Here is a 24,731-nt window from a genome sequence, read left to right on the forward strand (position 1 = left end):
CTTTATTTATTTTCCCCTTTTTTATTTGAAATATTTTTTTGGACTTGTTTTATTTGAAAGAGTTAGGAAATTACAGTGTTGCTAAAAATCATGTTTTGTGGACAACATTTTAGGTACGAATCTAAAAACTTCCAATGAAGAACAACGAATTGAAATATTATAGGACCATCACAGAATTTTTTTTTTTTACAAATTACAAAGCATAATTAAGAAACAATTCAACATGAGTGATGTGAATTCAAAAAAAAAAAAAAAACTTCTAACTATCGTACGCTGTGCTGTGAGTTCAGCTTAAGATAATCTTATCATAATTAAATAGAGTTAATATCTATTAAATCATGAATTTTGATCGAATTCTAGTCTATTTCATGGACTTTAAAATTAAAATTTTAAATAGCAAAATTTTAAATTTTCCTTAATGGTCTTATTCATGCACAAAATATCATCTTTTAACAATATCGAAAACTACGTGTTTTATTAAAATAAGTATTTTTTCTTTATATTCCTTTATTTTCTTATTCCGATATTAAAATAATCAGTTTCAAGTATTTAATGAATAAATAATGTTTTAAAAATAAAACATATAAAACAAAAGGTGAAACCATAGCATTTTATTAATAAATTTAATTTAATTTGAAAGTGTTTAATTAAAAGATGTTTCGAAAATAGACTAGTGGAGTACTCCATAAAGAAGAAGATTGTGCCAAATTTTCCATTTTGATGGAAAATTGGTTCATTCACGAAAGAGTAGTGAAATAAAAGGACAAATTGAATTATGGTCACGAAAGAGTAGTGAAATAAAAGGACAAATTGAATTATGGTCACGAGTAACTTTGCATATTTTGATTGACTTGAGGCGTCAGCACAGACGTCATTCATCCCCTACCAAAGATTTATTTTTTATAAAATGACAAAATTTGCTGCCCAAACATTTGGTCTTGGACCTCCCAAATTTTGAGATTTGTACAATTATTTGTTTTGAGAAGGAATCTATAATTATTTATCTAAACGATTCAAAATTTAAATTATACTTCGATTTTCGCTGACGGAAATCAAGACTGTTGAAATCCATTTGAGAGATTGGAAGAATAAAGTTGAGAATATGTTTTTGAATGAAATTGGAAATGAATTGCATAGTTTATTCCAATAAATAAGATTTAAGATATAAAAATTGTACGATATCTCACTATCACTTTCAATTCACCACATCATCTCACCTTGTGGTAGAGTCCAACGAGCTACAACGCACATGGACCCTTAAATGGACGCTATGGGAATGTTGCGGCGGCTTGAACCCCGACCGAGACCCCTGCAACGCACCAGCCGGATAGCACCGATTTTGTGGTCTAGTCCCATCTCCCCTCCTTATTACCAATGATATCAATATAAAAAATGCAGAAATATCATAATTGAAATTAATTAGTTATCCAATCGGTTTTGGATCTAAACTTAGGTACTTCCTTCGTCGCCATAAATACTCTTCTCTCAATATGAATTTTAAGAAATTGTTTGATATTTTTAAGAAAAATTATAAAAATGAGTTAGTAAAAAGTGGACCTCATTTATATGATATTAATTTTATAATAAAATAAAAAAATGAGACTTTAAATCGCGGACATCCCAAAATAGAAAAAATATATACATTTTCCTATGGACCGAGGGGGAATTTTATCTTGTGCAAATGACGTTGAGTCACATCATTTTTTCATTATAGTTTATGGTTTGCATATTTGTTTTAAATAATTCAAAATATAATTGATAGCATGTATAGTATTTGCGTAATTTCGATGTTTATTTGATTTCGAGGATAAATTCTAGACCAATAAAATAGAATTTTGAAAGTAAATGTTCTCCAACACCTTTATGTCCACATTCGGAATTTTCCACCATTCATTGAGAGTTTTGGCATGTCGTTTTATAAAAAGTTAAAACAATAGAAAGATAAGTCTTAGCAAAGTAGTAAATGATGCTCCTAATCAACGGGGTGATTAAAACAAAGTCGCGTGACGTCAAATCAATTGTGGAATTTTCGATATTTCTCCACTTTGTCAAATACTACTTATCAATTAATGAAACTGTCCTATCATGTGTTTTTTTTTAAATCTCTGGGCATTTAATAGAATTTTCATTTCTTAAATTATACTCTCATTTAACTAAAAACAGATAGAAAAAATTAATGAATCATGAATCCTATATTATATAGCAAACTAGTGGAAGTTGGGACCTTTGATTCTTATTCTATATTGATTTAGTAATGATTATGTCTTCTTTATACAAATTTAAATAATCTTTTCCATTTATATGATTATTGAAAAGATCAATTATTGAACCAATTCTGTATCTAGTGACTAGTAGCAAAGTAAACACGAGTTGATGATACATTTCTTTAGCTTACATGTGGAAATTTTCATGATTATTCCAACTCATATGTGCGTAGGATTGTTAGAATCTTTGTTTTCTTTATTTGTGAACTTGATATTAATCATGTCTCATTTTTATAAATATAGATGATTCACTTTCAAAGGAGTACAGACTAATTTTATAACAATGGGAAATCAAGGGGGACATGGAAGATAACAAAGAGCAAAAGAGTAGAGGAATGGAGTAGTACTATTTTTTTTAAGAATATTACTAAAAAAAAGAAAAAAAAAGATTGTATCAAAATTTGCATTTGAAATGGTGTACATATACATCCAATGATCCAATAAAGACAAATAAAATTAAGTGGTGATCAATATTTTGGAGGTTAAATATGGCGTCAGCGCACACGTCATGCGACGCCTACCAAAGATTTCTTTTCCACATGCGACTATGTTATAAAATGACGAAACTTGCTGCCCAAACATTTGGACCTTCCAAATTTTGTTAGTATATATAGTACTCCCTCCGTCCAAAAATAGATCATTTTTGCTATTTTAGGACCGTCATAAAAAGATAGATCACTTTCTAAAAATGAAAAGTTTATCTCTCATACTTATTCCATTTTTTCTTCCTTCTTTCATACTTTACTCACTTTTTCTCCCTATCTCTCTTACTTTACCTACTGTTTCTCCTCATCTCTCTTACTTTTACCAATTCTACATTAAAATCCGTGGCGAACAACAATAGTTCTATTGTTTGTGGACGGAGGGAGTATTATTATTTGATTTGAGACAATCATACAAGTAATTATCTAAACTATTTAAATTCTTAAAATCATGTCTTCAGAAGCCGATTTCCGATAACAGAAATCCTTTCATGCACGGGAGAAATTAAGGTGTGTGACATTTGACAAAATAAATTACTAAAATTTAGTAATTTTTATAAAAACGACGAAATTATGATAGTTCAAAACATTTATTTATTAGTAATTTTTAAAAATATAACCGTAAAAGGATCAACATTCCATTCCTTACCATGTAGAAATAACATGAGATTATCATGATTTAGATGTGTGCGGCCGATATGAAAGCAAAACAGACCCCTAATATTTTATCGCATTGAAAAATGATGCTACGATGTACACTAGTATCAATTTATTATAAAAGGAAATGTACATGCATTCAATTTTCATACTCTATTTAGGAAACTAAGTCAATCAAATCATAAATTTCATTAATACTCTCCTTAATACTACAACCTCACATATATTTCCAAGTAAACATATTGTAGTTTGATTGAAAAAACAAAAAAGAGTATGGTAGAATTTTGATCAATGGAGCCCACAAACCAAGTACACTTTTCCCTCTATAAATAGAGATTCAATGCCAAACCCTCCTTCCTCACAAACTACACCTTCTTCTCTCAAAAGCTTCCTTCGCTTCTCGTTTTTTTCTTAAAAAAAATATAAAATTCAATAAATCAAAATGTGCCCAACGGGAAGCGAGCTTTCCAGAAGCGTCGAGAAATCGAATCTCCGTTCGGCGTTCGACGTCCTCGACGCCGACGGCGACGGGCGCATCAGCCACGCCGACCTCCGCGCCTTCTACGGCGGGATCTCCGGCTCCGACGACGACGTGATCGGGTCGATGATCTCCGCCGCGGACTCCAATCGCGACGGATTCGTCGAATACGACGAATTCCGGCGGGTTTTGGGCGGCGGGAAGAGGAGAGGCGGAGCCAATTCGGCCATGGAAGAGGCGTTTCGGGTGATGGACAAGGATGGGGACGGGAAGGTGGGGATGGAGGATTTGAAGGTGTATTTGGAATGGGCCGGGCTGGAGGCCCGGGATGAGGATGTGCGGGCCATGATTCGGCTGGGCGGCGGAGATGAGAGCGGCGGCGTTACGTTTGAGGGTTTGCTTAAAATTCTCGCGGTTTGAAAATTTCCTTTTTTTTTGGATTGTGATGAAAAATTGAAAATGAAAAGTGTAACTTTTTTTTTTTTTTTAAATTAATTTAAGGTGTGTTGGGTTTGTGGAGGGAAATTTTTAATTATACGTGATTTTAATGAGAAAATATTGTGTAGCATTTTATTTTTGTTGATTTTTTGTTTAATTCGATGTACGTGAAATGATGATAAGAATATTTCACAATATTAATTGAATATGGATTCGTTATTTGGTTCAAAATCCAATTGCGTTAGGATGAAAAATTGAAAATAAATATTTCAATTCATCATATACTATAGTTTATTGAATTCCTATTATTCCTATCCTTTTCGATGTTATATACACGTGATTTGTCTAAAAAATTATACTATTAAAGGTTATGATGAGAGATACAAATTCATTATACGAAAAAAATAATTGATCAATTGTGAATTCCTCGAATTCCTCGATGGTTCGTCACGGGCGGTTGCTAGATGCTCGTTTTGTTTTGAGGCGTTGGAGGAGCCACATATATGTGTTTGGAAGATTCTGGAACATTCGGAGTAAGAGATCAATTGCCCTATGTTTGCTTTATGGCCTTTTGCATGGCTCATAGGTCATTAAAAACTATACCTACAAAATTTTGACAAAATCAATTCACAAATTCTCTAAATAAATAAAGAAAACAAAGACAATATACATGCACCCAAAACTTAAAGTCTGTTAAATAAAAGGCTCATTAACCTCCAAAACTTAACATAAGATTTTGTGCAAATTATTGCGTGCGTGGTATATGTCGATATTCCTCAACCAAAAAAAAGATACTTTCGAAATCACAGTCGACTAAATCAATTCTAAAGTGGACAATTTTGACGTTAATTAACGTAGTTCATGACTAAAAGTGTAAAAGTTTCACTATTGTGAATTGTTGATAAAATTAATATAGGACTAAGAACATTCACAATGGATGCCCTAGTGGACCTAGTAAGACCCACATCAGCATAATCTACCTTTCTATAATGGTGGACTCTAGTGGATGCCCTATCTCTTATCCACTTTTCATTTCAATTTTAAATCATTGTTTTTTAATTTTATTTTTAATTAAACTAAAATACTAAAATATATTATATTAAACACCACAAATGAAAAAAAACTACATTACTTAATTTAAAAGTGAAACTACATCATACTTAGTTAAAAAAAAACTACATTAAAACTAAAACATGGGCATATCTTCGTCGACATTATGGGGGTTTGGGAATTGACTCGGATCCATTGTTAAAAGTGTAGATATTGAGAGAATAGAAAAGAGAAAGTGAAAGGTTTGGTGTGTGAAAAGTGAAGAAAATTGGAATATTTATAGTGGTATAATTAGGGTTTAAATAATTTAAAAATAAAAATAAAAAACGGAAAATGATCAGGCTCGGGCTCGGTCATCGGCTTGCAATGGGAGCCCGAACTCTCAGTCATCCTCGGGCATGCCCTTGACTTGCAATGGATGCCCGATCATGCCCGAGCCCAATCTCAGCCGATCGGGCATCTATTGTGGATGCTCTAAGAAACTTCGCATTTGTGAATTGTATACAAAATAATACTCCACTTGTCCCTTAAAATAGGAACTATACCCTTTTTAATTTATATTTAAGAATTTTTTTTCTCTCTCTAATGAGATATGACTCATTTTTCACTACCGCACTTTTCTTTTAATCTCTCTTATCTAATTTTGCATTAAAACTCATGTCATTTCATAAGTTTCTATTTTTAGGATCGGAGGGAGTACTATTAATTCACGTTTATGGATAATTTTGGTCATGAATTGTAAAAAAATAACATCAATTTATTACTCATTAGGCAAAACAAGATAAATTCATGACTCACTTAAAAGTTAAAATATCCGTGATTGTGAATTATTATAAGTAATAATAAATGTAAACTGTTAAGAGTGGCTCTTTTAGTTCACTTATTTTGATTTTGTGACTCACATTAAACTATATTTATAAATATAAACTAGATTGGAGCCATTCAGATTTCAGAGGCCACCATCCAATAAAACAAACTTACTTCAGATTTAATCCAACTAAATAACACGTGCCCGAATCTTGAACCGTATATAATTCATGTATTGCATACCTTACAGCCGATCACAAAGACAAAAACACAGGTGCAACGACAAACAAATGCCATTGTACAAGAGCTGGATGCATTGTTCTTGTCCTTGCAATTTAACATCCTCCTTCACTATCACACATGGGGGCGGCAGCAGCTGCGGTCGGGTGGTTAAACGAGATCGACTTGGCCACTCTCGATGAGAGGCTTTATAGACTTGTATGGCAAAGCATACAAATCGTCTGCTTCAATGTTAATAAGCTCCTCTCCACTGTCATGTTTGTGGATCATAGAAATGTAAGGAGCATAGTTACAAAAAGGAATAATTGAGTACAAAAACTGTAGTTGGTATATTACCTGTCGCCGAGCTGATAGGCTCCCAAGTATTTCTTGCTTCTGCAGACGACATAGGAATCCAGCTGCGGCTCTGGAACTAACATAGCATGAAGGTGGAAAAGGGGTGTTCAGAATTTCATATCACTTCATATGGTAGTAGAGTTATTCTATAAGGAGAGAAGATCATGAAATGAAATGAAAAGAAGTGTGCTGCAAGAGGGATAAATCAACTTATAGTTCCAACCTTTTGGAGCATTTTGCAAAAACTCTGGCCTGCCTAGTCAGAAATCCAGTGCCAGAGTCTTTATCCGAACCGGTGTTATTTTTCAGAAAAGTTATTGAAATGACAGTTTCTTGGGGGGTGCATAGATACACGAACTTTTGACAACCGTATGAGAAAATAAGAACAATTCAAAGTTCATGTAAACAGAGGAGGGGCTTTTAGTTCATGTGCAAAATCAAATATTGGTGAAAGTTTGTGTAGTTAGGCTTAGGCACAATTACCCCTTTATTCTCATTATGATATTTTTGTGTAAACGTGTTCAAGTCATAAGTTAATGATAACCCTATAGGCTATAGTCCATAAGAAGACAGAATGAAGAAATGAAAAGAAGTGCACGATAAGGAAAAATCAAATGAGTTGAAAAAGAGAAGAGTAGAGTAACATATAAACCATGCTCACCCATGTCGTCTTCTTCACTTGCTGCAGATTGCCTCAAATGGGACTGGTATTGATCTGGCAATCTAGAGAGCACAGACTGATCCAGATGATTCTTTATGTCTCCAGCAAACCTGCACTTAAACGTTAGAAACAGAGAATTCTACGAGCAAGACTCATCACTAGAGGGAAACAAGTCACCTTGAAGCAAACTTCTGTTCCTGCTTTGAAAGCCTATTCCATTCTTCTGCAGTTTTCTGTATATGGAAGACGTATTTTTCAATCTGCATCAAGGGAACAACAATGTTAGTCGAGAAGCATGTCATTGCTTGTCGAGTGATAGATGAACCACATTCTTCTGAACAGTAACTAAGGCGTGGCCAAAGTATCACCTTTTGAAGACGAGTGCGGAGATAAGATCTCAACAAGAACATGGTCCTGTCCAAGTCAATCTGGTAAAGAGATACTGTTAGTGGATCAACACCATCGTTGATGTAATCGTCCACCATTTCTTCCTGAAAAAAATGTGAAGTATAGGCCGAAAGTTCATCAGTGCAAACCAACAGCCACAGAAGATGGGTGGATATTCCCCAACAACCCACAAATTTAAGTAGAAACAGATTACTTCAATATCTCGTATCCAAAATATGAATCATTTACTCAAACAATTTCATTTCAAAGATTTAACAACTTTTCTCTCAAACCAATGGTTATGCTTGCATGAAAAGAAAGCTGATTACTCAAGGCAAGCAGCATGATATATAAAGTAGAAATTGTTTCATTCCACATCTCATAACCAGAATATGAATGATTTTAAAAGCAACCATAAATCAGTGTTTCAAGATTCAACAACCGTCCTCTCAAACAAATGGTTATATTTGCAAGAAAAGCAGGTTTACCACTCTATGCTAGCAGAATGGCTTTGGTATCAAGCAGAAATCGATCATATCAAAATTATGAATTATTGTATAAAATCATACATAATTGCATTTCAAATTTCAAGATTCAATGACCGTTCTTTCAAACCGATGGTTATATTTGCAAGAAATTTCAAGTTTATCACTCAATTGCAAGCAGGCAGATAGGTAAGTAGAAATTGATTCAATACATATCTCATATCCAAAATATGAGTGATTTGCACATCAACCACACACCACTGCATTTCAAATTTCAAGATTCAGTGATGTTCTCTCAACCAATGGTTATATTCTTTGGCAAAGCAAGTTTATCACTAAATGCAAGCTGATTAATGATATTAGTATTAAGTTGAAATTGATTCATTCCATATCTCATATCCAAAGTAGGATTCAGATGCACACAAAACATAGTACTATCATTTATTGATTTCAAAATGCAATATTAGCTCATTCAAACAAATGGTTAACATCATGCAGGAAATCAAGTTTGGAAATCATTCCCACAAATGTCCAACACATTAGATGTTTAGCAAGGAAAAGATTTTGAGTTATCAACTTGTCATCTGCGAGTCTGCGAGAAAAAGTTCAATCTACATATACAGTTTTCATCAAGCACTACAAACACAGTTTTTCTATTCAATAGAATTTCAGGTGTGCACAGTGTTGATTTTAACAATTCCATTTTATAGCATATATCAAGCAAAAAAGCCCCAAATTTACACTGAACACAATCAATTAGCAAACTAAATTGATACTTTCGTAATAAAAATAGCGTTTATTTTCATCCAAAAATATAATCTTTCGAAAAGGAATTCAACTGAAACAGTCAGAATCACACAAAATCATGACCGCAAACCGATTAGTAGACGAAAGAGCAAAATACAGGTACAAAAACTCCACTAATTTCAGTTAACAAAACCTTCAACCCTAGCGCCCAAATTAAAATCACAAATCCATTGAAAATTAACCACAACAAAAGTATTTCTACCTATTACCAATGAAATTAAGCTACAAAAAGCTTTCAAAATCGGCAATTGCGTCTGGAATTATTGAAGAGTTATCGCTCACCATTAATTGGATCTGCTGGCGCGACCTCTGCACCAAATCAGCGGCGTAATTGAGAATCTCCGGCGCCGCTTTCTCGTTCCGCCACGCGCTCTTCAGCAGCTCGGCGTCGGTGGTCGACATCAACGACTCGTAGTCGTCGGCAGCAGAGCTTTCTCCTGCACCTGAATCCATGGAATAAAATCTCCTCTTCCTCCAACAAAACAAATTGTATATTCTTTTCTACTTTCTTTTCTAAATTATGTTGGAGTGAAAGGTGAAAAGCGGGGAAAGGGAATAGAAATGGCGCCAAAGTTGTGATGATCAGCAACCGTTGGATTGAGTTCCATCCTACCAGGGATTCGCGGTGAAGATCCCCCTTATGTGATTCTGCGCATCAAATATTTTTAATTGAATCGACAATAATAAATTACCCTAATAAAATCGGAAAAATCAAATGTGCTAATGATTTGATGAACATCTCTCGTGTCTAATGATTAAATTTAGTATTTTTAATTTAATACGAGTACTTATTTTAAAAATATATTCTTATGAAATTTTTTTCATTTTGATCAATTTATAAAAATGATTACATGCTCTAGTTGGTAAGGTAAAATCAGGTAAAATCAAATGCACTTGGTTCCCTTTATCAAAACTTCTTTAAATTTACAAGATGTGAAATAATCAATTTCACAGCTCATGAATAGAACCACAAAAGAAAACTCTCACAAAACAATGAGAAAATTTTGATTCCACATGAGAACATTGAAATCTCCTCCAACTCTAACAAATAAGACCTAAGATTTCCGTTGACACTTACAAGAAAAATTCAAGGAGTGTACTTTGCTAGGAGATTATCCGTTCAATGCTCACTTAGAGTATAAAGGAGATTATATCGTTCGATGTTCGTTAAATGGCAATAAATGGGGAGAAATCATGGAAAATCTGACGGTTTGGTGTTCCATATAATATTCTACATGGCCCTCGATATATCCGCCGACCGGCACTATTGTCTTTGACTTTGGCATGTTATTATTATTGCGACCAACGTGATATAGCATTTATGGTCCGCTACAGTTCATCAAGATATGTTGGTGAGATTACCAAAATTTCATTTCCCCAATATGTTGGAAATTTTACTGAAAAAACAGGGATATTATTGTCTAACCGTAATGGCAACCGAAGTCAATCATAGGCGTCACATCAATTTAGTTAGCCCAATTGAGGTACAACAAATGATGTTAAATTATTTCAGCTTGGTGAGGCCAACCACAATCTATTATGTCAAATTTATTTAGCAAAAAACCAATTGTGTACTACCGAACCTACCCTAAGATTAAGCCGATCTCACATATAGAATAAAGAGAGTGCTAGAGAAAATTTTAGAGAAAAGGTGATGTAGCTCCAACAGCAAACTTCGGCGACGCCGAAAACGGTCTAAAATAGTTCCGTGCCAGGATAACTTGAAATTCGCACAGGACTTACGAATCGAGCTAAGAAATCGAAGTCATCATGAGAGCATAGGACAAAACATGTGAGAGCATATGTGAATGGATATACAGAATAAGTGAGATATGATAAGTAAAAGTGACTCCTTGGTAAATGCCTCACTAATAATCAACGGATGAGAATCACGATCCCGTGTGCCGTGGAGCGACAACGGCATGTAGAGGCAATTAGATGGGCTTCCAGGATTGGGAGGGTCAAATTGAGTTGGTCCAAACATATGAGCAAGAACAAAATTAAAAATAATTAATCATATGTTAATTAATTAGGAGTACATAAAATTAAACTAAAACATATTCAATTCAAACTAATTAAAAATTATTTTAAGACAATGATTATGAAGTGATTATAATCTTAAGAGAAATTTACACCTTTTAATTTAGAATAACACTTTTGAAGCCAAATATCTAGCTAGCAGCCATAATTCTATACTGGAATTCCAATAATTTTGTCACATTGACTCTCCATCATGCATTGACAACTAATGTAGAATTCAGTAATCAAATACAAATCCCATTAAAAAGGAAGAAGAAGAACAATAATAAGTGGAGTAGTATTTACTTTGAATAATATGACTTGTTTTAGAGATCTCTCAGATTCTTCTTTAATGGTGTTTGTTGATATTAAATTTCGGGCAATTCCTATCTAATCTCTACCGTTTTTATAATATTAGCACTGATATTACACTTTTTGCTGTACATCCATTGGAGAGAGAATATTCTGTCAAAGATACATATTTATAATTACTATATTATGCATTATGACACGTAGTGAGCTACTAGGCAAACATGGTTAAAGCTTAAAGGCCTTGCACACTTGCGTACTACTGTACTAGTCTAATGTTTGAATTTATAAATTAAATACGAGTGAGACTTATAAATGTGTTTTTTTTATTAGGCAGATAAGATCCTATACTTAATCTTGGGTGTTTTTGTATTTAGACAGATAAGATCCTATAGTTAATTTTGAGATGATGTTGTGATATGAATCAAATTGTAGTACATTTTTCCTTCGATTTGATACACTTTTTAAGTGTTTTATTTACTAATTTTGGTGTTACTTTACTAATGTAAACCATTTAGCAATGGCCTGAAGAAAAATGGAGGAAATGACTAAGTTTTGAGCAAGAAATAGGCCAATTAACACAATTTGCATGTGAAGCGCATTGCGGCAGGTGGATTCTAAACCACATGGCTAGTGCGAATGACGCGGTCGAATGTCGGTGTTGATTCCAATCCAGTACAAAACCACATGACCGGTGTCGATCGTTGCAATTCCATTTGGTACACAATACTCGACTGAGATGTGTTACTTGCTTGGCAAAAATTAGAGTTTTTGAATTTCAAGCTCAGACAACCTCATTTTATATTATATATAGACGTTGAAATACTACAAATTAGCTGGTAAAACGATTCTCTTCTACTAAATAGGATGAGATTCAAGTCTCCATAGAGATAAATGAGAAATCATTACTAATTCATAAATAAACCAACCAGACTTATGATCCACACATAGTGGTGCTGTGTATGCATAGTTGGATTACCAATTCCACTTCCAAACAACCATCCAAATCAATAATTTTATTACTATTTACAATCCATGAGCTTCACATGTAATTTCATAATGCTGTGATATGAAATGGACCGTTCAAATTTGGCCTCTATAATGCTCATTACATTTCAAGAAAATTATCACATGCCATATAGGAATGACACATTGACACTTCTACCATCACATACAAGTGAAATTTGAACCAAACTCCAATACTTTAGCATCTCCCATACTTTCCACTAATTAAATTGATTTTTTAAATCCCATAAAATAGAAAGTGAGTTCAAATTGATTGTGTTGTATCTTTACCAAACTTTAATATTGGACAGGTATCATGTCACATTTTTGAGAAACATTAGTTTTTATTGGTCCACTTAGCAACTAAAAAATCATTATCTCTTCTTAAATTCTTTGTCACAACATAACTTTAACCATTCTGCGCTCTCCACTCTACTTTCCGAAAAAGAAACAACATTAATTAATTGTAACAACTAGCAATTAACGTTAATAAATCGTCCAAAGAGAATTAGTGGAGAATATATTTCAATTTCTAATTAATTAACTATTTATCAAACAAAAAGGAGTGGCTTCCATTACATATTGTTGTGGCTGAAACTACAAAGAAGATTCCTTAATTTAAGTTCTTAGTCTTTACGAGTCTATTTCTTAATAATTTAGTTGAGTGTTAATTTATTATTTCTAACACCTTTTCCCCCTATATAAACTGCCCACCTAGGATGCAACATATATAGCAAACCTAAAGAAACTTGAGGTTGGTAGAGTTCATATATAGTCTTCTAGAATTTTTTATATTTTACTACATTTTGATATGAAATTAGTAAACATTTCTATACAATTTTTTTTCTAATGTTGCCTAACAATTGCAGCAATTATTTTCAGGTGATTATTTACAAAAATGATGATGAAGAAAATTTGTGCTATTTTGTTTGTGGCTTCTCTTTTGATTGTTGGATTGACTAACGAAGTCAATGCAAAAGTCATAAGCAAGAACCGTAAATTAATGAGCGACGTAGCAGATCGATATACACCCGGAGGACCAACTCCTTGTTACCATTGCATGGCCGATGGGAAACCCCATCAAGCTCTACAAAACTCGGACTCTGAAGTGAAAGTGAATATCAATAACGATGGATCAGGACGTTGAAGTCGAATTTTTATTATGTAATATGGTATATTTCACTATGAGTGTGTGTTTAAGTACTTTATACATAATGTATGTAAAAAAGTTGAGTGCAAGTATGTGTGCATGGCTTGAGAGTTGTTGGTTGTGAGGTAAATGAAAAACTTATGTGAATTGGTAGGTGATGAGTTTACAAATTCAAAAGGTTTGTAGTGTTGTTTAATTTGGTTTGAACGGTTTTTTATTGGATGTTAATCTATAAAAGGAGATATGAAATACATGCTTTGTGTTTATAACTTTTTTCATTTCTGAATATTTAGTAATTTGCTTCTTTCATATGTGTTGTTTTTTATATTTATGAGCATGCTGTATATATTTGGGTTGTTTCTATATTGTAGCACGACTTTGATTTCTTGGTAGTAATTTTTTAGATCGAATTTATTAAAAATAAATAGAGCTTATATTATATCCGTTGTTCACCCAGTAGTTTAAGTTAAAATTTTCAATCAACCTAAGTTGATGGGTTTTATGAAACAAGCACCAAAATTAATTAATTATCTGTCGTCCACAAATATTCTTAAAAGTATTTTAAAATCTTAAATGACCAACAAAAACCTCTCTTTAAGATACCTAATAATTATGAGGGGCTATTAAAAAAATATAAATACATATCATATTATTATACTCCATTTTTTATTCAAACTAAAAAATGGGATCGATCGAAGTTCAGATTATAACAAAATAACTTTATAGGGAGTATATTTTATAGTAGAAACACCTGGGGAAATATAAAGTATAAGCAGGTTATGAAAAGAATGATGAGTTAGAATCTTATGATGACCATATTAAATACTTCCGCCGTCCCAACTAAGTTGAGTTGCATTTCTTTTTGGTATATTCCAATTTAATTGAGTCATTTCCCCTTTTGACAAAAAACAAAACATCTAATCACTCTTACTTTATTCCATCATCTACTTTACTCCTCTCTCCTACTTTTCAATATAATTTCATAATCTCCGTGCCCAAAAGTTATGTCTCAACTTAGTTGGGACGGAGGGAGTAAAAAATAAAGCTAAATTATATTTTGTAGTAATATTTTAAATTCAAACTAAAAAAATGGGATCGAAGTTCATATTTTGTTTTAAAATAACTTTATATAGTCCCTACTAGTAGAATCATATGGGGAAATATTAAGAATAACCAGGTGAAGAAAAGATTTATGAGAGAATCTTATGATCAACACCACCTTATAATTTGAGCTTATCCTCGTTAAAAACTTACATCCTCCGTCCTTTAAATATAAATTTTTTTTAATCAACATGAGTTTTAAGTCCATTAAAGTAACAGCTTTTGAAACAATATAAATTTCAATATATAAATCTTAGTGATGGACGGGCCACCACCTGCAATATATGTCGGGGGAAGGTACACTAGTGCCTGCATCAGTGTACAACCCTTCAATGCATGCTGCGTTTGTCAGATAGTGGGATTTATAAAAGATTTTCTATTTTATATTTTTATTTGGCAAAATCTTGGTCACATGTCAATATAGCCCGCAATACGTGGACCGCCTGAATAGCCCGCCAAATTTATAGGATTAGGGCTGAAATTTCTAGCCTTATAAAATTATAGTCCGATTAGCCCGCAATCCGTTAGGGCCAGACCCAAAAACCCGATAGACTAGCCCGAAAATCCGATAAAATTTCTATCGTTCTATTTGTTTGACTCTAATTCGACACTTCATTGGCTATTTTATAATATAGATTACTAAAAGAATAACTTTCAATTTTATATAATAAATATATAAATTATATATTAAATTTATATTAAGTTTTTATTAACATAATAATAGATATATTAATTAGAAACTTTAAATTCACTAAAAAATATACTCTCTCCGTCCCAAGATAAGTGACCTACTTCTTTTGGGCACGAGATTTAAGGAATGCTATTTAAATAAGTTAAAGTGGAGAGAGTAAAGTATGAGAGAGGGAAAAATAGAGGAGAGAAGGGAGAATAAAGTAGGTGGAGAATAAAGTAAGAGAGGTGACTTTTTGCTAAAAATGGAAATAGGTCACTTATAGTGAGACACCCAAAAAGGAATACAAGTCACTTAAGTCACTTATCTTGGGACGGAGGGAGTATTTAAATTTCTAAAACATGCTTTAAAATTTCTTGATGTTTATGTTTTATTTTGCATAAATCTCAAATATTAGTATTTGATCATGTTTATGTTTGAGTTTAAGCATATATGTCAAATTTATCATAATTAAATATTTTACATTTTATAAATATAACTAATTTTTATCATTATTTATTGGATTGAACGCATGTTAATTTTATCGGTAGCAACCCGATTAGCCCGCTGGGCTAGCCCGAACCCCGAGCTTTTTAGGGTTAGGGTTGATATTTTATAACCCGAAAAAATCACAGACCGATTAGCCCGCAATCGATTGACCCGCAACCCGAATAGAATTGACCCGAAACCCGGTGGGCTGGCCCGATTGACATCCCTAACCAAACCCAAACCCAAATCACATCAAAAAGTAATTCTACTCCAACTATTTACACATATGCACTTACTTTTTTGAGTGAACTACATAAATGGTACCTGATCTTTCAATTTTGCACATAAATGGTATCTGATATACTTTATATCGTTTTTGGTACCCTGTGACAAAAATAACCATAGGTACCAAACATGAGATTTTTTTTGTTATGGATGATATTTTTGTAAATTTCAATTAAATAGTATCAAATATGTGATTATTTTTTCTAACTTTCTTATTTCTTTTTTAGTTTCTTCTTCATTCTTTTTTCTTCATTTTCTTCTTTTTATAGTAATTTATCTTTCTTTTTTCTCCTTAGTTTATATTTCTTCTTCTTTCTTTTTTCTTTTATCTTCTTTCCTTTTAGTTTTTTATACATACATCAATTGCATTCATAATATAAATCAAGAACAAAATGTCTAATTAAATTAATTATTTAAAATAATTAAATCAATTGAATATTTTTTATTAAATTACTTTATACTCATTTTAAGATTGAAACACCTAACTAAAAAATATTCAACTCTTTATATCATTATGAATACAATTCACAATTATTATTACATAATATTTTATGATTCATAATTATATAATTATACTATAATTTATTAATTACTACTAATTTTTACTATTATAACAATAATATTTTTATAAAAATTAAATATAATTATAACTATAATTATAATTAATTATATTTGAATGATATTAAAAATAAATTAATTATTAATTTATAACATCAAAATAATAATATTGATATTGATTAATAATAATAGTATAAAGAGTGAGGAGAATGAGAGAAGATATTAAAATATCACTTTTAGTACTATTTTATGTATATCTAAAATATCCTTTATGGCATGAATGAGAAAATGTATTTGTTTCAAGGGCATTTTGGGAAGAAAATTGCATCAGGTACCAAAAATGTGATTTATAGGTACCAAAAGCGATATAAAATAAAGATCAGGTACCATTTACGTGCGAAAGTGAAAGATCAGATACTATTTATGTAGTTCACTCTACTTTTTTACTTTTTCAATTTTAACTATATATTTATTTAAATTATAGCTTCACCCCATGACACTTTGTCAATAATTTTTCAAATACAATTAAATAATTTGATACAATTATTTATAATGTATATATATATTAAATATATTATGCATTCAATAAAATATAAGTCACCTTGAAATTATACTACATCAAACATACTATAATAGGAGTAACATTCAACACTACATTCAAAGACATCATATAATTATATAAAACATAGGATAACACAGAAAAATTAGCTAAAACACAAATAAATAATTAATACTAATAATTTATATAAAATAAAATAATACTCCATAAATTATCCTTTTGATCTAAATATTGATAAAACCGTCTAATATCATTATACACATAATAATTAATTAGCCCATCTCATATATGTAATTAATTAGCCCATTCTTCCCCTTTTTTTTATCCCCAAATTTTCCCCTTTCTGTGTAATTTTCCCTCTGTGGCTGCTGTATCTCCAAATTTTCTTCACAAGTTCTTCAACCATCTACAGCTCTCCATAATCAGGTAAGTCGTTTCTTCATCTAATTCTTCTTTTCCATTTTTCCATTTCTGTGCATCTCTCATCTCTGTCTTCTTCGAATACCATCAAAAAGGAAGGGCTCAATTGCAATTTCGGATGAGTTTTGCGTCGTGCTACAGTACTACTGCAAAGATGTGTTCAAAAACTCAAAAAAATGACGATTTTGGGATGGGTTTTCCAGTATGGTTGTTTTTATATTTGCAATTTAAGGAACTTTATATTTTCGAATTGAGATATCAATCTTAATGTAATTAATCATGATTTAAGAGCAAGTAAAATCATTTTTTTCTATTTTAATTATACTATGAAGTAGCATTTCTAAAATCGCATTATAAATAATTCAAAAGATATTATGTAGTCCGTCATTGGGCTTGGTTGAGGTTCTTCCACTGACGCAGAAACTCGAATTTCGCTACTGTGTAAAGTTGCAGAGGGAAAGGGTATTTAGAGCATCTCCAACGGCGGACGTCGGACTTCCGCGACGGGCGACCGGGACGTCCGCCATTGGAACACATCGCCTCGGATACGGACGTCCCGTGAGGACGTCAGACATCCTCGGATATCCGCGCAACGGGCGGGCGGGCGGACGTCCGCCATTGTGGCCTGGGTCGGACGTCCGACTTAAAATTTATTTATTTATTTATTTTTTAAACTCTATAAATACGTCTGTAAATACGGTTCGTTGAACTTCATTTCATACACACCACTGTGTTGACAAGTTTCTCTCTCTAAACTCTATTTTCAGGTATATCTAGAATGGCTAGTAGTCGTGCGGGTGGTAGTGGCGGAGGTGCTAGTGATAGTGATAGTGATAGTGAGAATGAATTGGATGTCGCTGTGGAAGAGGCGATTGATCGATTGCTACGGCAGAGGAGGAGGAGGCGGCGGCAGGCGGCGGTACCTCGGCCGATCCATCGGCGGATGGCGAGGGGAAGCGGCAGCCGCAGTGGGTCCTTCGAGGTCGAATCGGAGGCCCCTGAATCCCCAGATGATTACGGCCGTCTCGCCCGCGCGCAGCTAACGAAGACCCTGAGTCAGAGCATGCATGAGTGGTATAGCACGCACGATCCTGTGTACAAAAGGATGTGCAAGGATGTGATCGATGTATGTCGGCGCGAATTAGGAATGCCACCCATTGATGATTATTGCGTCGAAATTGGGGGCGGGGACGTCGGAGGCGGCAGCGGCACGGGCGACGGGGACGAGGACGAGGGGGAGTGAGAGCCGAGGGTTGTATTTCTCGACTTTTTATGATTATGTAATTTTTATCTTAATTATGTTTTTTAAGTATTATGTAATTTTTTTTAATGAAGTATTCGAATTTTCCCGTATTGTTGTCGAAATTTTAATTCCGTAAATTGAATAATTGTGAATTTAATTTTATTGCGGGAAGTCATAGTGGAAGTCCTAGTGCAGGAGAAGTCCTAGTAATGTGGCTGGAAGTTTTTGTGGGAAGTCCTAGTGGGAAGTCCGTCACCAGAGATGCTTTGAGTTTCTATTTTTCTCGGGTCCACGGGCCGGGCCGTTATTAATTGGGCAGAGCTTAACTAGGCCCGACCCGCCTTTTGAATGTTTAAAGCTGAAAATTGTTTTCTCCGCCTTCACTACCATGCTCTTTGTAACCAGCTCCTCTCGCTTCTCTCTCTAATAAAACCTCCCCCGTTTTTCTCTCTGCAAAACCTCGGAATCTCTGCCTATCAACGAGTATAGCTCAATTATCTTTCTCGATCAGTGTTTGTGAATTGTGATATGACGACCTAATTGTGATGTTTTGTTTTGACGTATTTTTGGGCAGTAATTTTGGTGAACTGCCTATTGGCTCTATGTGTGTTACTGACGTGCAGCTTAAGGGCAGAGGTATTGATCACATTGTGCGTTGGAATGCATCTATCTGTTCATGTTATGTGTAATTGTTGATTGCATCTGGCTCGGGTTTCAAGGCCGGTCGAAGAATGTGTGGGAATCACCAAAGGGATGCCTTCTCTTTTCATTCACAATACAGATGGAGGATGGGAGAGTGGTACCACTTGTGCAGTATGTGGTTTCTTTGGCTATGACTGAAGCAGTTAATGATGTCTGTCGAAGAAATGTAAGTGCTTTTTCTAAGTTCGCTTGTGTCCATTTGCCAAAAGCAAGTATGATAGATCATCGTTTGCATGGTTATGAAATGTGCTGTTAGTTACATGATAAAACTATTTAGCTTCCCAAGCTATGTGAAACAGTGCTCAACTTTTAACCCTGTATAGATATAGACAATTTGACATCGGTAATAAAGATACGCGAATCATATATCATGCTTCGCAAATTGAATAAGTGAGGCCTATAAAGATTTTGCATATCAACTGGTGGCAACCAGTAACGATGATATCTTTGAGGAGTAGCCTGAAATTAGTCGTTCATTAGAATTTCAGGCTAAGTGGATGATCAAAATACTATTTTCATGCATGCTCCAATCAAGATCCAAATTAGGTTTAGGTGGATTATCCTTTCTTCTAATTCAAATTTAAGATGTCGCGTTATGTTGCAAACTTAGTTTGTTATAATAGTTTCTTATTGCAGTTACTATGCAAGTACTTCAGCAGTTCAGCTCTAGCACAAAAGTCTCTAGTTTAATGTTAGTTACAAAAACATATCAGCTTGATAATCAAAAACCAACAACATGCTTGAATGCTGCTCTGCAGAGGTTGGGATATGCTGCGAATCAATTACAACGTGAAGATATCATATCAGCTTTCTTTAATAAATTCGAGGTCTTTCATGATATATTCCTCAGCCAAGGTGATCGATTTTTCTTCTAACTCTCTGCTAGTTTATTAAGGTTTTTTCTTTATCTTGCGTGGCTGTAAAGTGCTATGTGAATTACACATTTGAGGTGCATATTCTTTTATATCTAGAGTTTGGTTTCGACATAAAAAATATTTGGGTATCAGAATCATCTCTTTGTTCAAATCTCTCTGCATGGTTTTTGGTTTTCAGTTCAATAAATGAATTAAAGGCAACAATGACAATGTATTTTGTGCCATTGAACAACCAAATTCACAAGAGTAGGTCTTGTGAATTTCATTATGCTTGATGTTTAGAATTTAATTTTCAAGTATGGTAGTATGACACTCTTTAATTCCATTTGGGTTAATTTTTCACTTTCACACCTGCTTATCAATTCAACTTATCTAGACACATAATGAACATTATATGGTTATTTTTGTCATGTAGACTTTCAAGCACTGGAGAACCTCTACTACAAAACATGGCTTCACAGGTAAGACTATAAAGTGGTGATTCCTGGCGCAAGCCATATCGATTATAGCTGAGAAAGAAATAACATGTAACCTTTTGTATCTAGTTTACGAAAATATGTTTGGGTTTGTCTATTGTGCGATTATGTTGATAATATTATCAGTAAATTTGAAAAATATAAAGTCATCGTATTTTTATGTTTATATGTTATTTTTCAAATTTCCTTATATTCCCTGAACAAGGTTTGATAATTGTGACTAGAGATTGACTGCCATCAATGTGCATATATAGATACTTTCCAATTGTTTTATGGAAGTTGTATAACATGCTTATTGATGACCTACGTAAAAGGAAATACCAGGAAAATATCTGATGTTTTCATCTAAGTTTATGCCTAGGTTTTGATTCGTAAGAAGAGATATACGAGTATAAAGGTTCCAATCTTGTAAAGATATGGCCTGAATATTTATTAACAATGATTTAATAGATGTGGTGGTTTTCTTGCTTCTTATTATGTAACTTGCATGCAGGGGACAGCGAGTTGTTGTACAGGAAAAGAATGAGAGCGAAGACCAAGTTTCTGAAAATGTTGTCACAATCCAGGTGAATATTATTGAAACATAAGCACAAGATTATCCAATTTATCCTTAGATTTTATTTGAAAAACTCTTCAATTCACCTGAGCATCTAGTTTGCTTTTGTCCTCTTACAATCTCATTGAGAAAAGTTTGTTTAATGATCTCTAACTTTACATGAAACAATATAAGGTAAATGTCAGTTTCTTTGAAAAATCAACTTGGTTGTTCAGTACAATTCGGCAACGAATTTACACTTGAACAGCTTTAATGTGAGAATAATTTCACAGAGATAATATAGTGAACTAACAACCTAACAGTGCCACCCCTCTGAATTGTCATTATTGAGAGCTCTTTTCTGAAGGAAGATAGAATGCACATTTTAAGAAATCCTAGCTTGCATCCATTAACAATAGCTCTTTGCTTTTCTTAAACCTTTTGTGTTTACTATTACTTTCATTTGATTGCTGAAGCTGCACAGATATGGGAAACCTATTATTTTTGTTTACAAAAAATATCTGCCTATCTAGTATTAACGTGTAAAGTAGATGTAAAATAAGTGAAGTTACAATAACAGTGACCTAACTGTTATTATTGTCCAATTGTGCTTCTCAGGGCTTGACACGTTCTGGATATTTATTGGCTGCCACTGATGATGGTCAGATATGTGAGCTTCATCCAGATGGAAATAGGTACACATAGATCCTGCTATTTCTAATCTTTATTAGTATGACTACAGAAGCATGAAATAGTCTGCTTATTTATACAAATATAGTTTCCTAAAATAGGAATATTATTGAAATTGAAATCAATATGTTTTATGTAGCTAGAGAATTTAAATAGTACTTTTTTTTTGTTCAAAACCTCTGAATAATTGAAATTACTGTACTGGTCTAAATAGACTAGTGAGTAGGAGTAGTTATTTTTTATGCTTAGCAAGCCATGCTCGTTGTTAGCCTTCCAATTTCAGTGAAATATAATGCAGTTGATTTCAGCTTTCAGGTTGGTAAGAAGTGTGTGATATTCTCTTTTTTATTTTTATTTTTTCTAAAATTACCCTGAACTTGTTTGTAAGTTTGATCAAGTTAGATCATTGATTTGATGTTTCCTGCTTGTCCTGTTTTTTGATTTAAATGATTTAGAAGATGTACCTGTGCTTGGTCGTTTGTAGCTAGCATTTCTGTTGCATTCGTCTTAATGCCAAATGGCAAATATTCTTCACATACCTAAGAAAGGATAGAAGAAGAAGTTGAGAAAGATACTAGATTGATTCCTTTGGGATTCCAGCGTTACTACTACTATCAGATATCACAACTAGACTGCCAACTTATGTTTCTATGGATCTAATCTCCATCAGGAACAAGCACCTTTCGCCTCGCTACCTAACAAACACTGTGCTCTCTTCATAAACTTTACACACAAATGGAAAGAGAAGAAGAACAATGCCACTACTTCCCCTCACATTACTTATTTCGTCGTATGCATTTATGTCTTTTTTTTGTATCCATGTGTGGTGATGCTCTTACTTTGTAACAGTTTCGATTTCTTTCAAGGACTGGTCAGAAGGAAATTGGGTTGAACAAGTTTCATTCGGAGGCCATCGCCATCTTTGACGAAAAAGGACAAGCTTTGATTTTGAATGATTAGTTCCAACAAGACATGCAACTCAACAGGATCGACTTTGTGTTATTAATTTTTATCTGTATTTTAATTTGACTATTATATTTTAAATTTTCATTTAAAAGTAGAAACTTTTCATTTTGGAAAAGTTCTTTTTTTTTCTAGTGAGACGGAGACTCATTTTCCATTTTTCTTTCTATCTTTGTCCAACTTTACTAATTTTGAATTTAAAATTCATACCGCTTCAAAAGTTTCTATGTTAGGATCCAGAGGGAGTAATATTTCTCTTTCGGCTTCTTCCAACGTTTTATTACATTTGTCATTTAAATTTAGACTTTATATGACAAACCGTAATTAACCGATTTTAGTGATACGTAACCATAAAGAGGTTAACACAACACAACCTTCTTGTACTAAGAAACTAACATTAAGATACAAAGAAAGACATTACAAATTTTGATATTCTCACACTATAAGACTTAACAACAATTATGACAAAAGAGAGATTCAGTTAATCTCTTCATGAAACAAAGAACAAACACTCATGTTACATATAAACTTAACAACAATTATGAGAAATCAAAGAGACATTCACATTCACATATTTTTGGAAGAAAGACTCTTTCTCTAACGACGGTGGCGAGGAGAGTCAACATTTCGCGGTCGGCCTTCTTCCGGGAAGAGACGGTGCGATTCTGTTCCAGATCCGGTGCCATCTTCTGCTTCAGAAGCTTCATCAACCAGGATTCTTCCCTCAACACCTTCACCATTAAGTATTCTTGCATCAACTTGGAATTCTCCTACCATAAGCAAAAACCCCACTATTATAAAACCCAAGATTTTCATTTTCGTTGATTTGGAATATTTTACTTAATTTCAGACCAGTTGTGATTTTTGATAGAATAAGAGAAGTGGATACAGTTATATATTTATAGTAGGTTGCCACTAGTATGGAAGAAGAGAAGTGGAGCACTAAATTAAAACAAATGCGCCATTTAAATGTGTGAGTAAATAGTAAATTAGTGAGGGTAATTCACTTTCTTGCTCTTAATCATGTCAAATTTTGGATATGTTTTAACACCTTTTTTAGTGTTTTAGCACTTTTTTGAGTGTTTTAACAAGTTGTAGCTAGGAGTATATAACAACGTGATATATATCGACAATATTAATCTCGTGTGAGACCACCTCATCAAAGTGATAAAAACTCAAATCCAATAAAATAGCAAAATTAGTATGAGATCTCGATCAGTCTTATGATGAGCTTCCAAAGCAAATCCTAGGCAACGAAAAGGTGTCTAAGAATTGCAAAATGAGTTTATATTTTCTGCATATTGTTGTAATAATATAAATAGTTTCTTATTAATTAATTATATTGATATTGGAGCACTCAAAAGTTAATGTGCCTATAATGGCTACATTGGTCTTATCGAAAGCACTGCTGGAAATAGTACAGTTTGTGGTGGAGCACTCAAAGGATGACGTATAGGGATAAAAGGCTCTTAATTTAGAGTGATTAATGGCAGATTTTTTTCAAGTTCAGTAAAATTATTGGGAAGAAGAGGATTATCCAGTTAAAAGATCTTTTAAGAGAGGAGGATTATCTATTTATTTATAAAAGGA

General features: G+C 33.2%; 3 protein-coding genes and 1 long non-coding RNA gene across 8 annotated transcripts; 3 read left to right on the plus strand and 1 right to left on the minus strand.

Moving 5' to 3' along the window:
- Positions 1–3,749: 3,749 nt before the first annotated feature.
- LOC125192894 (calcium-binding protein CP1-like) lies at positions 3,750–4,449 on the plus strand. The gene has a single exon (XM_048090569.1). The coding sequence runs from the start codon at positions 3,846–3,848 to the stop codon at positions 4,299–4,301; it is 456 nt and encodes a 151-aa protein (XP_047946526.1). The 5' UTR covers positions 3,750–3,845; the 3' UTR covers positions 4,302–4,449.
- Positions 4,450–6,336: 1,887 nt separating this feature from the next.
- LOC125196407 (DNA replication complex GINS protein SLD5-like) lies at positions 6,337–9,687 on the minus strand. Its single transcript, XM_048094908.1, has 6 exons — positions 9,375–9,687; positions 7,782–7,904; positions 7,591–7,673; positions 7,414–7,523; positions 6,753–6,828; positions 6,337–6,666 (listed from the first exon to the last, which is right to left on the minus strand). Exons 1-6 carry the CDS (start codon positions 9,543–9,545, stop codon positions 6,567–6,569), a joined length of 663 nt encoding a protein of 220 aa, XP_047950865.1. The 5' UTR covers positions 9,546–9,687; the 3' UTR covers positions 6,337–6,566.
- Positions 9,688–13,054: 3,367 nt separating this feature from the next.
- LOC125197153 lies at positions 13,055–13,841 on the plus strand. The gene is made up of 2 exons (XR_007172002.1): positions 13,055–13,179; positions 13,308–13,841. It is a non-coding gene; the product is annotated as an uncharacterized LOC125197153 (long non-coding RNA).
- Positions 13,842–17,530: 3,689 nt separating this feature from the next.
- LOC125197468 (biotin--protein ligase 1, chloroplastic-like) lies at positions 17,531–23,082 on the plus strand. Of its 5 annotated transcripts, none has more exons than XM_048096210.1 (10): positions 17,548–17,663; positions 18,105–18,286; positions 18,425–18,909; positions 19,475–19,536; positions 19,620–19,768; positions 20,361–20,457; positions 20,893–20,938; positions 21,447–21,519; positions 22,107–22,183; positions 23,028–23,082. In XM_048096210.1, exons 3-10 carry the CDS (start codon positions 18,818–18,820, stop codon positions 23,068–23,070), a joined length of 639 nt encoding a protein of 212 aa, XP_047952167.1. In that variant the 5' UTR covers positions 17,548–17,663; positions 18,105–18,286; positions 18,425–18,817; the 3' UTR covers positions 23,071–23,082. The 5 variants fall into 5 exon arrangements, with proteins under 5 accessions (XP_047952170.1, XP_047952167.1, XP_047952169.1 ...); XM_048096212.1 differs by having other exon boundaries at positions 17,558–17,663; positions 18,111–18,286; XM_048096211.1 differs by having other exon boundaries at positions 17,559–17,663; positions 18,078–18,286.
- The last annotated feature ends 1,649 nt before the right edge of the window (positions 23,083–24,731 follow it).

The sequence above is a fragment of the Salvia hispanica genome, chromosome 6, assembly GCF_023119035.1.
Source record: "Salvia hispanica cultivar TCC Black 2014 chromosome 6, UniMelb_Shisp_WGS_1.0, whole genome shotgun sequence".
NCBI classification, from domain to species: Eukaryota; Viridiplantae; Streptophyta; class Magnoliopsida; order Lamiales; family Lamiaceae; genus Salvia; species Salvia hispanica.

Excerpts from the sequence above, each read along its gene's own strand:
- LOC125192894 (XM_048090569.1), top strand. The coding sequence starts at position 3,846 with ATGTGCCCAACGGGAAGCGAGCTTTCCAGAAGCGTCGAGAAATCGAAT.
- LOC125196407 (XM_048094908.1), bottom strand. The coding sequence starts at position 9,545 with ATGGATTCAGGTGCAGGAGAAAGCTCTGCTGCCGACGACTACGAGTCG. Across the intron at positions 7,905-9,374 it reads GCCAGCAGATCCAATTAATG|GAAGAAATGGTGGACGATTA; the intron begins GTGAGCGATAAC and ends CATTTTTTTCAG. Across the intron at positions 7,524-7,590 it reads GAACAGAAGTTTGCTTCAAG|GTTTGCTGGAGACATAAAGA; the intron begins GTGACTTGTTTC and ends GTTTAAGTGCAG.
- LOC125197468 (XM_048096213.1), top strand. The coding sequence starts at position 18,818 with ATGATTATTGCGTCGAAATTGGGGGCGGGGACGTCGGAGGCGGCAGCG. Across the intron at positions 20,458-20,892 it reads TGATATATTCCTCAGCCAAG|ACTTTCAAGCACTGGAGAAC; the intron begins GTGATCGATTTT and ends TTTGTCATGTAG. Across the intron at positions 20,939-21,446 it reads TACAAAACATGGCTTCACAG|GGGACAGCGAGTTGTTGTAC; the intron begins GTAAGACTATAA and ends ACTTGCATGCAG.